At 41.1% G+C, this 12,508-nt stretch overlaps 1 protein-coding gene across 9 annotated transcripts in view; it reads right to left on the bottom strand.

Annotated features, from left to right (window-relative positions):
- Positions 1-12,508, bottom strand: part of LOC146580427 (nuclear factor 1 B-type-like) — a 68,416-nt gene that overhangs the window by 55,609 nt on the left and 299 nt on the right. For 4 of the 9 annotated variants that reach the window (XM_085267164.1, XM_085267170.1, XM_085267165.1 and 1 more), the window contains exon 2: positions 3,740-4,271. In XM_085267164.1, coding sequence (XP_085123290.1) covers positions 3,740-4,271 — 532 coding nt within the window. Of the gene's footprint in view, positions 1-3,739; positions 4,272-4,505; positions 4,565-6,815; positions 7,318-8,429; positions 8,793-12,508 lie in introns of those variants that run through there. The other 5 variants (XM_085267166.1, XM_085267168.1, XM_085267167.1 and 2 more) reach the window with 5 other exon arrangements.

Raw genomic sequence — 12,508 nt, 5'->3', positions numbered from 1 at the left:
ACAAGAAGTGGCAGAAGAGCGGAGACAAACAGTTGCCAAGAGACCACCGGTGATCCCATGACTGCTGTGGTTTGACCCCGATTGAAGAGTTCAACGACAGGGGCTTAAGAGAATCCGCCCTTCCCCAACAGCTCTGCTGACCACCACCACCCCCACGGCAAAAAGTCTTCCTCCTCCACGTGCCCCGGGCCAGCACAGGCATGTTTTCACTGATCTGTTTTGCTCAATTAAACTTCAGAGGACACCCTGTCACATCTCTTTGTAAAGGTCGTGACCTTAGGGGCAGAGGTTAAGCCTGGCAATTGTAAAACAAGGTTTTGATTAACATGGCGGCTTGTATCCGGAGGTAATCCATCCATTTCTACAAACTATCATGGAAAAAAAACATCACAGGGGGTGTGGGGGTGGGAGTAAAGGTAATGATGTTTTATGGCCACGTTAACTTTCAGCACACGACTAATGGGAAGGCTGCTTGACCTTGACTTCTTTCATCCCGATTTGGACTACCTCAGCAATCCTCGACTCTCACGGTTTCTGAGGAAATCCACTGCCAACTTTCTAAATGCTCGGAAATCTTTTTAGGAATTAGTCACTGAAGATCATGTAAGATCTTAATAATCTTAATAAAAAAAGCCTTTTTACAATGTTATTCTCTAATTTCTCCTTTTTTCCATACATGGCCAGAAAGAACAAGTGAACACAATAAGTATATCTCTGCAGTTGCGTGAACAAACAGGGATGAGCAGCCTAACAAAAACCACATACAAACGAGGCCTAGAGACTCCCAGCATGTCCCGACACGATGATTATCTACATGCCCCGTTGCAACTATTCCATCACGCTGTCAAACTGGATATGCAAAATATGAATCTAGGTGAGAGTTGATGATTTAAAAAAAACAAAAACAAATAAGAATTCCCCTTCTTGTTTTATTGGAAAATGATAAAATGGTGCAGTGGATTACCACAGCAGTATGTGTGTGTGAGTGTGAGAAGCCCGGGCCCTGCATTGAACGCGGCCTGCCAGTTGGCACAATGGATGCCACAACCCCCACTCCCAGCCCCCAGCCTACTTCCCAGCGGGCATTCATCTGGGCATGCACATGGGTGCTACAGCTCTGCCTGGCTAAACGCGTCTGTGCCCCAGAACAAGGGAGCTGAGTGCCCTCTCAAAATTCACCCGGTACACTCGCTGCCAACCCGCCGACCTTTCTCAGGCAGCAGCCCACCAGAATCAAAAACAAACACTCTATGAACCCCATTTTTTTTCTCACGAAAAGTAACAAAAAAAAAAAGATTTTCCAGAATAAATAACAGCAGCGAAATAACGGATTAGAAAACACGGCAGAAGCAGAACTACATTAAAAATCACAGTCCGAACTCGCTCTTTTTTCCCCCCCACAAAGTTCGCACAATAACCAGATTCTGTTGCAGCCCGAGCCGTTTGCTACTTTCTTTGTGTTTGATTGTATGTTTGTTTGTTTCGTGCAGTTGCAGCAGAACAAAGGCAGCGGCTTCCATTCTGCCACTGTCAAAAAACTTTCCCAACGTGCCCACTGCATTGCGGATGCCAACCAACGAATCAAAGGCACGCTGCAAGCAGACAAAGAGAGTTTGATGCCAACCTCCAAACCTCTAACAACCATTACTGGTGATTTTGCCTGCCTCCCTGGCACCGTGTAAAACAAAATGGCGCCGTGCCGCACGCTACCACAACATGGCTGCATTGTCTGGGTTTGTGGACCGCTCGGTAACTTAAAGAAAAGAAGGCGCCGCTTTAGTTTGCAAAAACTAGAGAAGGAAAAGAAAAAGATGGCCATCTGAGTGATCCCCGCTATTCGGCGTTTGCCAAGCATTTCACTCAATGGGAATTTTGAGGATGGCGGCAAATGATCGTTCCCATATAGAAAAACATGACATTATTTTAACCTTTTATTATAAACACTGAAACGAATCTTCAACATGATCGTCCTCTCTACTCAGATACAGTTTACTAAAACAGCGGCTGTTTTATAAAGTCAGTTTTGTGAAAAAACAGCACTAAATGCCGTTTCTCGAGTTGGTACTGAGCAGTTCAAAATGCAGCAGATGTAAACCAGGGAAGCGGTGGCATCCTACAAAAGACACAAAAGAGGGTCTGATGCCAACCCCGGTGCCAATGGCAACCATTATTGTCTCTGTGCTGTGCCTTCTGCTTTCCCTGGCACTTATCAAACACAAAATGGCGCTCAGGGTTTGATGATAATGAGCTAGCTATACCACTACCCTCCAATGGGAGCACAGTGTAGTGGCGGCTATTCGGTGTGGTTGCAGTAGATTTAAGGGCAGCACATGAGAGGTTTAAAAGTGTGGGATGTATATGACTGAAATGTGTTTACTCGCAGTCAGAGGAGACCTGAATTTCATTTTCAAAGGCCTTTTAAAGGTGTTATCTGATTCGAGATCCGAGTAGGAAAAAAAACAACATCATTCACAGTATCCTGTGAAAAGTGTTTTCTGTAGAACTCATTGAACCTGGAAGAGATCACATCTGAATGCGGCGTTGCTCTGATCATGCTCTGAGTGAAAATCTCCCAGTTTACAGTCTGCATGACTGACTATGTAAACCAGTTTCTGGTGATGTACACTAGAAACACCGTTTCTATTCTGGACTTTCAGAAATGCCTTTATTTTATTTTTGCGGCCGTGTTTACTATTTTTTATTAAAGGGGAAAAAAAGAAAGAAATCCTAGCAAATTAATTCTGGAAAGAAAAAGAAATAAATTAAAACATCAATTTAAAATATATGCATGACAAAAACTATAACTACTACCCTCTTATAAAGTACACTTCCTAAACTGTGCAAAATGTGTCCTCTAAACCTTTCATGTAAAAGAATCCAGTTTTTTTAGGGATCAGGAAAATAACATGAAATAACATGACACACAAAGAAGAAAACAGAAAAAACAGAAACTTTAAATTTTATAACAGCTGAAAGTGTTTTTATGTCTGTAATGTGACTTACTATTAGAAATCGCTTCATTGATCACACGTATTACCATTTTAATTGGTGGAAAATCAACAGTGTTTGCAGGCAAACCAGTTTGAAATTTTTATCGTGGAATGAAAACTAAAAAGGGACAAATGCCATGATTATTTTTAAAATATTGAGATTAAAAAGTGAAAGATTTTTTTTTTTTAAATCTTAGGTTACATTAAATGTTATTTATTTATTTATTTATTTATTTATTTATAAATGAATTAATAAAATATAACACTGCTCCATATATTCAGCATTTGGACATTTAAGACTGAAACTTTCCACAAATGCCACCACTTGATTTCCAAACAAATGGATCAGTTATGCAGTGTGTGTGCAGTTGTGCAATCCTGTGTGTGTGTGTGGTTGTGTGTGTACAAGGTAACTGAATAATTACAGGAGAATTACAGGGATATAAGCTGCTGCTGGATTTCAGCAAAGCAAACACAGTTAACACATGGTCTTATCTAATTTTGATGACATTGTTTTTGTAATGAGGCTTGCTTAGAAAAATAAAAATGTTTGTGGTATAAATGTATGCACAGTACTGACCGTCACAGTCGTACATTTGCTCCTCTGGCAGATTTAGAATTGCCAGAAAATAACTCATGCGACTCTTGACCTTGCTAAATCATCACTCACTCTCTCTCACACACACACGCACAACATTAACTGTCTCTCTCTCACACACACAGAGAATCAGTATGAACTTGAAACCTACCTTGGTCCTGGACATAGTATGCTAGAAACAAGTCCAGCTCCTTGACTGATACTGTTATGTGGTGTGGCTGGACACAAAGTGCTGGGTTGGTGCAATGTGGAGACTTGACGAGGCGCTCGCCATCTGTACTTTCCAGAGGGATGCCTTTGAAGAGGATGACCATCACCAGGTCCAGACGCCATACTTTGTCGGCCTGCCGCAAACAGTCGATTCGTCGTATCTTGCCCTTTTGGTCCGGGTTGGATAGCACGCAGCAAGGGGGCTTCTTGCCCGTCACGCTGAGGACAAAGTCCTCCCGGTACTCCTGCCGAATGTCCTTACGCAGCTTGGCTAGCAGCCTGGATGCCCATTTCTGCTTAACCTCGGGCTTCTCGCTCAGAAGCTCATCCTTCACCGCGCGCTCCTCGTCCTTGGACATCCGCTTCTCGTGCTTCTTGAAGTACTTGCGTTTTCTGGCCTGGAGGTTGAACCACGTGTAGGCGATGGCGCGGACGTGAGGAAGAAGTGCCTCGATGAAGGGATGAAACTCATCCTGGAGCATCCGAGGGGCACAGTGTGGAGAAAGAGACAGAAAGAGAAGGAGAGAAACGGAATCAGAAACTCATGTCATCAAACATGAAGAAATATGTGTTTACCCAGCTACTAATTTAAAGCAGAAGGGAAGTCAGACCACAATTTTAAAATCCCTCATAATCAGTCACATAATGTCACTGGCAGTTTCTTCAAGCTAAGAATGATCTCTTTATATTAGGAACTCTAGCTTTACCATCCTAGATATGCTGCAGGTGTGACAAGTAAATTCCACCGTTTATATCAACTCGAAGCCCGGTGACTGAATGCACTTGCAGCTCTGCTCGCATTTCACGAGCATGCTCTGAGTGGGACTCCTGTAACACTGCTGCTGCTGGTGCTGCAGGGAGCATGCGCCCCACACAGTTGCATTTCTCTTATCAAACTATCCACATACCATAATCTGGAAGTGGGATGCAACCATTAAAAAAATAAAAAATTAAAAAAGGAAGGCAGAGAGATACTCATTCTTCAGACACGATGCACACGGCCTCATGTCTACATGCCAGCTTAATGTACAAAACGGAATAAAACACAAGCAGGCGAGAGAGGCGGCACATCAAATGAAGCAATAGTGTGAAAGGTATTTGCAAAGGTTGATCGAGTACTCAAAGGATTTCATGCCAAATCGTTTCAAGCATTGAGGTTAACACATGGAATGGCACCTGCCCAGCTTCATTCCTAAAAGTTGAGGTTAGGTAGCGCGGCCTACTGTTAAAATGTTTCATCTCACTTTTATTTAGCTATTCATTTTTGTTTAACTCATTTCGTATTACAGTCATATTACACTACTTTGTGTTGCATTACAAAATTGTTACCTTTGAATAAAACACATCATTATGGATTTTTTGCCACTCAATTTTTCCCCCCTTCAAAAATACAAAACAAAACAGACACTAATTCCTACAACAACTCAGCAACTAAATGGCTAATATTAATACTGATTCAACAATAAATTATATTTGTTTCATTTCTTAATTCTTGTTCTCTGGGAATCTCTAGAACTCATCAGAAAGGACTGCAGCTGAGGGATGGAAACATTAAATTATTTTTGTTTGAGGTCATTAAAATGCCAGATTTAATAACTATACACAGGCGTTTTTAGGGTGGGAAGACTTTTGACGAGTTATTGTTCTTTTTGTAGGCAGTCAGGCAACAAGCCGGCTATAGCAAACCACAGAAATCCCCTCTCTATCTGTGGCTGCTGCTGGTGCTCCTCTAAAAAGCCACATTTCTGGTCTCAGGCTCCATCGCTGATAAAACTCTGCTCCAGTACACTAATGTCAAATTATGATCATTTATTACACTGAAAGAGGTAACTCTGTGTATGTTGCAGATTCCATTAACAGCTTGTAAATGTATTATATTCACTGTGAATAGTATAGCTCCTCATTGTCTTTCAGAGAGGTTAAAAATCCATTCAAAACTTCTGTTAATGTCATCTCCTCACTATAAAGCTGCCAATTAAAATGACAAAAGCAAGTGTAAATGCTAGTAAATGTGTTCGCTCGCAACTGTTTCTCAAATCCTTTTTTCACTCCTGCTCAAAATCACTTTAAATATTCTGTTAATTTTTTTTTCTAGCCAGGTTAAAGCCAAATGCTGTAAAGATAAATGACTTGGCCAGGGCCTGTGCAGTGCACTTCAGCTGGGGCCATAAAAGCACAATCCTCTTAAGTACAAGCTAAACCACATCTCAGTCAATCACTTACTTATGCCAAGTAAAATATAAACAGTAAAACTGAGTCAGCCAAAACAGTCAGCTACTCTGTCCAACCGCTGAATCAACTTTATCACGCGTTTGATCTTTCTACAGTGCAAGTGGCTTTATCTTCTTCCAACTTCACTTCCCTAAAGTATGGGGGCTTTATTCTAAATAAAAAATATACGCCTGGAAAATATATATACATAAATATATAAATATATATGTATAGCCACAGCTCAAGCAGGGCCGGGAGGTGCGCGCCTGTGTGTGTGTGAGAGAGACAGAGAGAGAGAGACAGAGAGAGGTTATTGGAGGACGCAAATAAGCTAATTAAACCAGAGAAAAATACCTGCACCACTTACACAGGATTAGCAAGAATAGAGTCTTTTGGTTCTATCTTAAAACTCATCTTTGTAAAGTTTGTAAAGAGCGAAGAACGTGTGAAGATTTGCACTTCAAGCGCCAACAGGACACAGCCGATCTTTCGTTAGGACTTTCGTAGAAAAGACATTTTAAAATATATGTGTCACGACTTTATCACAAAAACATATAATCTCAGTCGAGAAGTTTTTGCCTCGCTTTAATGCCATATCTTTTATTTATTTATTTTACTTACAAGGGAAAGTCTGTATTATTTATAAGAATTATGAAAGTAATTCACAGCGCAGACACTCAACTTTCTATTCCCGGGCTAAAAAAAAAAAACAAAAACAAAAAAAACAAACCGTGTGACAATTTTTATACAAATTAAAAATCACAGCGATAAGATGCATAACTTTAAAAAAAAAAAGACACAATTACCTGAGTTAGACAAATCGGGGAATACATGACGAGACGGCTACACAGAAAGTGACTGTACTTGGAGCGATTCCTCAGATCACTTTATCGCGCCATTCCTGGATCCGCTGTGCGCTATGCGAGACTCTGTGGATCCGCGTAAAAACCAAAAGTAATTATCCAATAACATCCATGAATTTCTGCAAATCCAGAGATTGTCTTCACCGCAGACAAAGACAGATTTTCTGCAGGCGACTTTTTATTCTCTGTTTTTAAGTTGACATGCACGGACTGTACTCGTAGAGCCGGTGTGCGAAACGAGGCTGCCGCTGCTGTACTCCTGAACTGCACGGGGCTCTGCGCGCGTCTCTGTGCGGCGTTATCTCATGAAAGCATTACGGGGAGCTTCAGAGGGCGCCGAGTGTGGGATGTTCACCCCTGCTTTAACCAAACTTGATATGAAATCGACCGGTGCGCCCTCGGTCCTGCGCGATTCCAGCAAATCAGACCCAACTTTTTTCACCCACGTAATTGCACAGTCACACTCCTCCCCCTCCTCCCCCTTCCAAACACACACCATATCCAACCCCTCCAAGCACCTTCTTCTCCTTCTCGGCTTTATATGAACACACCGCATAAAATTCATTAACCCCCCCCCCCCACACACACACACACATAAACGCACACCTCCCTCCTTCCTTCCTTCTGCAGAATTATTTTATGACCTTCTGGGACTTTGGACCGCAGCCTCGGTCACATACACGAACGTAAACAAACGGGGGGAAAAACGTCCCGCTGCCACCCTTTTTTAACCACCGAGCTCCGTGTCAACAAGACACACGCACTCTACGTTTCCAGTTCAGATAATTCAACCCAGTGTTGGTGGCTCACAGTGATAACAAACCTTTTAGCTTGTCAGTTACACACCAAGCAGCAGTACTTTATTAGCCTGTTAACGTCTGCTGGAGAACTTCTTAAAATATGATTTCTTTAGGGGGGACAGAAATAAAGGGAAGTACATTTTATTAAACTTTTTTTTTTTAAAACCTATTTCCAACACAATTAGCCTGCATTGTTCTAGAAACAATAGGTAAAAGGGACACCTAGCTTAAACTTTAGCACCCGTTAAAATGAGTTTATAGGTATTAAATGTTTTAATTTATTAAATTATGTTGTGCTCTCAGAAACCCCTCCTCAAAATAAAACTCCCTGACTTAAAAGCGTTGATAACGCCGTTAGGAAGTGCTCATTTAGGGCGAAGCTTGGTGGGTAGGTGTACAGTAACATTATAGTAGTAGAGCTAAAAGGAGTCAAAGTTAAACATTGTTACGGTGCCGCTACAGTGCGCGCGCACGTGTGTGCCCTACAGAGCTGTTAACAGTCTACACGGAGCTCATTTGCCAGATTAAGGGGGACTGGGATGTTAAAATAGGCTGCGGGACAGTCTGTGCCAAGTTTACAACAATTTTGGCCCGACCGTGCCTGTGTTGTGGTCCCTGCAAAGTCAACCCACCTCTCCACATTTCTCCTCTCCCCCCCCACCAGCCGCGAGGACGGGACAGTATATTTTTTTTAAAGAAAGGTACACAAGGATTGCTACACAACATTTGAAAGTAGTAATGATCCACGTTCACGTACCATTGCACTGTACTGCATGGATTAATGGGGAATCCTGGAGCCTGGTTGAAACACACAAGCCGGTAGCTTCACATTTCTCACGCTCAACTTTGTGCTTTGAAGGGTTTTCTCTCTTGTAGTGCTCGCAAGAAAAAAGTCAACACCGGAAGACAATTCTTGGCAGATATCGGTGAGAAGAAGTTAGGAGCACCTCGCGTTTTTTTCTCTTTTTTTTTTCTTGTCTTCCTTCCTCTTAAAGTCTTACTTTTTTGGATCGTTTTTTAGGGTTGTCCAGTGAACTTGAACGTGATCCAGAAGAGGCTGAGTTTTCGGCACTGGGTTGGTCTCCGCCTTCACTTTCACTGCCTGGCTGGCTGCCGCCCCTCCGGCTCTCAGCACTAACCGTCAAACCGCACGTAGGCTAAACAGCGCCATTTCCGATACGACCTTTCAAAATAAAACAATTTAAGCTTAAAACTATAAATTGAACAGAAATTGACATAAAATATTTACCCAAAGTAGCATTGTAATAATATGTAAAATACCTTGAGACCTATTCGTAATTTCTTCTATGTTTGCGCATTTTAGGGGGCCGCTATTGCTCTTCACGAAATCAAGAATTTATCAAAAATATGTCTTCCTGAAAAAAAAGTACTTCAAATAGGTGGCAGCATATTTTTTAAAGTATTGTCCTACTGTGAATTATATCACAGGTTTTCTTAATATTTTTGTATGAAATATCAAATTCAGATCAACTCCGGCTCGTATGCTGGCGTGATACATCTTATTTTGAAATTGAAACATTACAATTTCCGGTACGAGCAACCCGTTTGTCTGCAGCTTGTCAGAGCGCAGTTTTGTAATAGCCTTTACATTCTTGCTTCTCATTGGCCAGCAGCCGTGGCCCCGGGACTCTGTACCCTGGGCCCCTCACTTCCGCTCCTCTGACGTGCATGTTTGGGGTTGACAGAGCGGCTGCTGCTGGACGGCAGGGCTGAATAGCGATAGTTACTGAGTGATGATGAAAGCACTGCATCGCAGCAGTTATTGCCCTAAATGCAGTCTCCTGTGGTAATGAAAATTAGATTCATATTTTCAATATTTGCAGTTAGAGGAGGTGGCAGTAGTGCTATTATCAGTGTAAAATGACAGTAAACTATAGTTGGAAAACGTTTTCACATATTAAGATGTGCCCACGAGGGCTGGCCGAATAGTGGAGGAGGCACACATGGAGGAAGCAATAGTCATTACAAGGTGTGTGGGTTATTAGTGCTCATCGGACAAAGGGAGACAGATCAGGCTTGTTTCGAGTGACCTTGAAAAACGAACAGCCTCTAGAAAATAAAGCTCTTCCTACAAGATCAAATCGTGTTCATGAGACATGTAGTTAATATTCATTAAGAAAATATATGAACACATTTTAATTATTAATATTATCCAATTGTTCCCACAGAGAAACACTAACAGCACATGTTGTTCGGTGTGTTTAAAAGACTGCACATCTTCCCTATATCGAAAGACTAAACTCGTGAATAATCATTCAGTGGATGCCCATTACTGTACACAGAGCATCCAATCCACAACAATAGCAGAAAATGTGATCGTAAATTGAATGGAAAGTCTCACAATAGATTTTTAGTGCCTCTGTCATCACTGCTGTGGTGACATTAACACACTGCTTATAACATCCAAAAATGTCACCGCAGTCACGTGTATCCAGCGCTTGTTTGTATTGTTAAGACTAAGAGGACTCAGCTGTAGTAAAAGTGACTGATCGATAACCATTTGAAAGATAAATCAGGTCTGATAATGTTAGTGTGTCAGTTCGCATTGTGCTATTTTCTCCTTGGAGGTTGAATAGATTTAGTCCCTCTGACTATTAGCCTTTGGATTTAAAAGCCCTCCTTCAGATCATTATTGAACGGAAATTTTAAATAAAAGTAAATAAATAATTTGTGACACGTTCAGTTCACATTTCTTAGAATGTTTTAGTCTTTGTTCATTTTACTTCTTATTTGCTGTTAATGTTACCATAAAAGGCCGAATCATTATCTCATAATGACTCCATTCTCTCTCTGCCTCCATTAATCCAGCCCTGTATCGTGCGATCCACCGGCGCACATGGCAGGAGCCCTCACAGATTCAGCACTCTCAACATGGAGCTACCGCCCCCATGTGGCCGCAAGCAAAACTGCAAGGTGGGGGAATAAATTCTGTGGTCGTTATAGTGTGGTACAACCAACACCAAGCGGGTTGTCACAAGCATGCACAGGACCCACAAGTATTTTCTTTGACTTACTAAAAGTCTGAATTTCTCATCGAAAATACAAATTTACTGTAGCTCTGCTCTGACTTGTCACAGTAGAAAAAGTGCAGATGTAACCATTAATTATTAACAGCGGTTCTATGAACATGTCAGTCGTTTGCAATCCAGCCATCTTTCATTTTATTATTCATTTATTATTCATAGAGCATAGACCTTTGAAAAACAAACTCTAAACATACTTTTTTAGTACAACAGTGTTATCATGGACCTACCATTGGGTCTACCATTACGCTCCAGCAGTGACCTTTTGGTTTTAAACTCTAGCAGGTTCCACAGTTAAGGAAACAAGAACACAAAACACAATTTTTGAAATGTACATAATCTGATTTGAGTTATTTTAATTAAGCTGCAGTGTGAATAAAGGGCTATAATCAGGGGAATGTATGGTTGTACTTAATTACTTTACTTTATATGGAATTTTATCCCTTTTCCCTCTTATTCCACATACTGAGACGATGCACCACATTTTTACTGGCTTTAGCTTACAAAGCTCAACATGTAAGTCTCTCAAGACTTGTGGCTAAAAAAAGAAATTTAACAAAAAAGGAGAAAGATGGCACATTTTAAAGCTAAGATAAGATGACCTTTATTAGACCCAGAGTTGTGAAATTCACGTCATATTACTCAACACTAAATCATTGACATAAAGCAGCAGAGACACGACGTTTCAAACCAGGAACAGATCCTATGTGGTATACTGTACATGACAGACAGAAAGTTTTTGCATTGTAACTCTTTATATGACCTTTTTTTTACCCCTTCTAAAAACATTTGGTGTCAGTAAGAGGTTGTTTGGGTGAAAAGATCGTTCAAAGTAGGAACATAATTGATAAAAGTTTGAAAAATATATCCCTAAATATAATATAGGGCGCTGCTACTGCTATTGCTGCTTCTGTGTATTTAATTGTGCATTTCTCCTGCAAAAAACAAACAAACAAACAAAAAAAACCCCAAAAAGCAAGAAAAACAATACAGATTTTGTGCTTAAATGGGTTGGATCTGCAACTTCCTACCAATTGCACAATTTCCTACTTTCATAACATCGTTTTTTATTGCAAGAGAGCAGCTCAGTGTATCTCAGCTAAAGCCTTCGCTATTCTAGCCTTCAGCATTCACATTTAATGAACTGCTGTTCCTGGCAGTGATGCACTTGACATCGTCTTCTGTCCCCTGTTTGCTTGGAACTGTGCTCATAATGAATCCCGAATTCTTAAAAGCACGTATTCTTTTTTTTTTATATCCTTCATAACGGCGTGAGGTAAATGTAATTCTGTGCAGTGTCCAATTAAAATTACTCACAAACCACGAGTGAAAACAGGAGAAAATAAAGTAAAAACCGAGGAAAGAATGGGGGGGTTGTATACACTGATACACACAAGTTAAACCCTGGAGATGAGGCACAATAAAAGCTCGCCTGTGCCCGGACAAGTAAATAAATATTCAGAAAGAAATGTCAGCCTGTGTTGCCTCTTCAGCATGGGAAAGGCGCGGGCTGGACAAGGGCTCTTTGTGCAACACTAAATTAACACTGCTGAGGGTGCACGGAGAGGTGCACTTGAGGAGCGCTCTTATGCTAAAAGGCAGGTTGAATACTTCCCTTAGTTAGCTATCCCAGTGAAAATACAAAAAACATTGTTCCAGTCCATCCTCACCTTAAAATCCTCTATTGTGTGCAGCTAAACTGAAGCATAACTCAATTTACAATGATCTGAGTTAAAGCTACAGGCCTGAAGGAAACGAACGTCAGCGCCAAGGATGCTCTTAAAAAATGGAT

Source organism: Mchenga conophoros, linkage group LG3, assembly GCF_057382185.1.
Source record: "Mchenga conophoros isolate Kocher_MC1m ecotype Shallow Benthic linkage group LG3, M_conophoros_male_GT1.1, whole genome shotgun sequence".
Classification (NCBI taxonomy): Eukaryota; Metazoa; Chordata; class Actinopteri; order Cichliformes; family Cichlidae; genus Mchenga; species Mchenga conophoros.
This window is presented reverse-complemented; position numbering and strand designations above follow the sequence as displayed.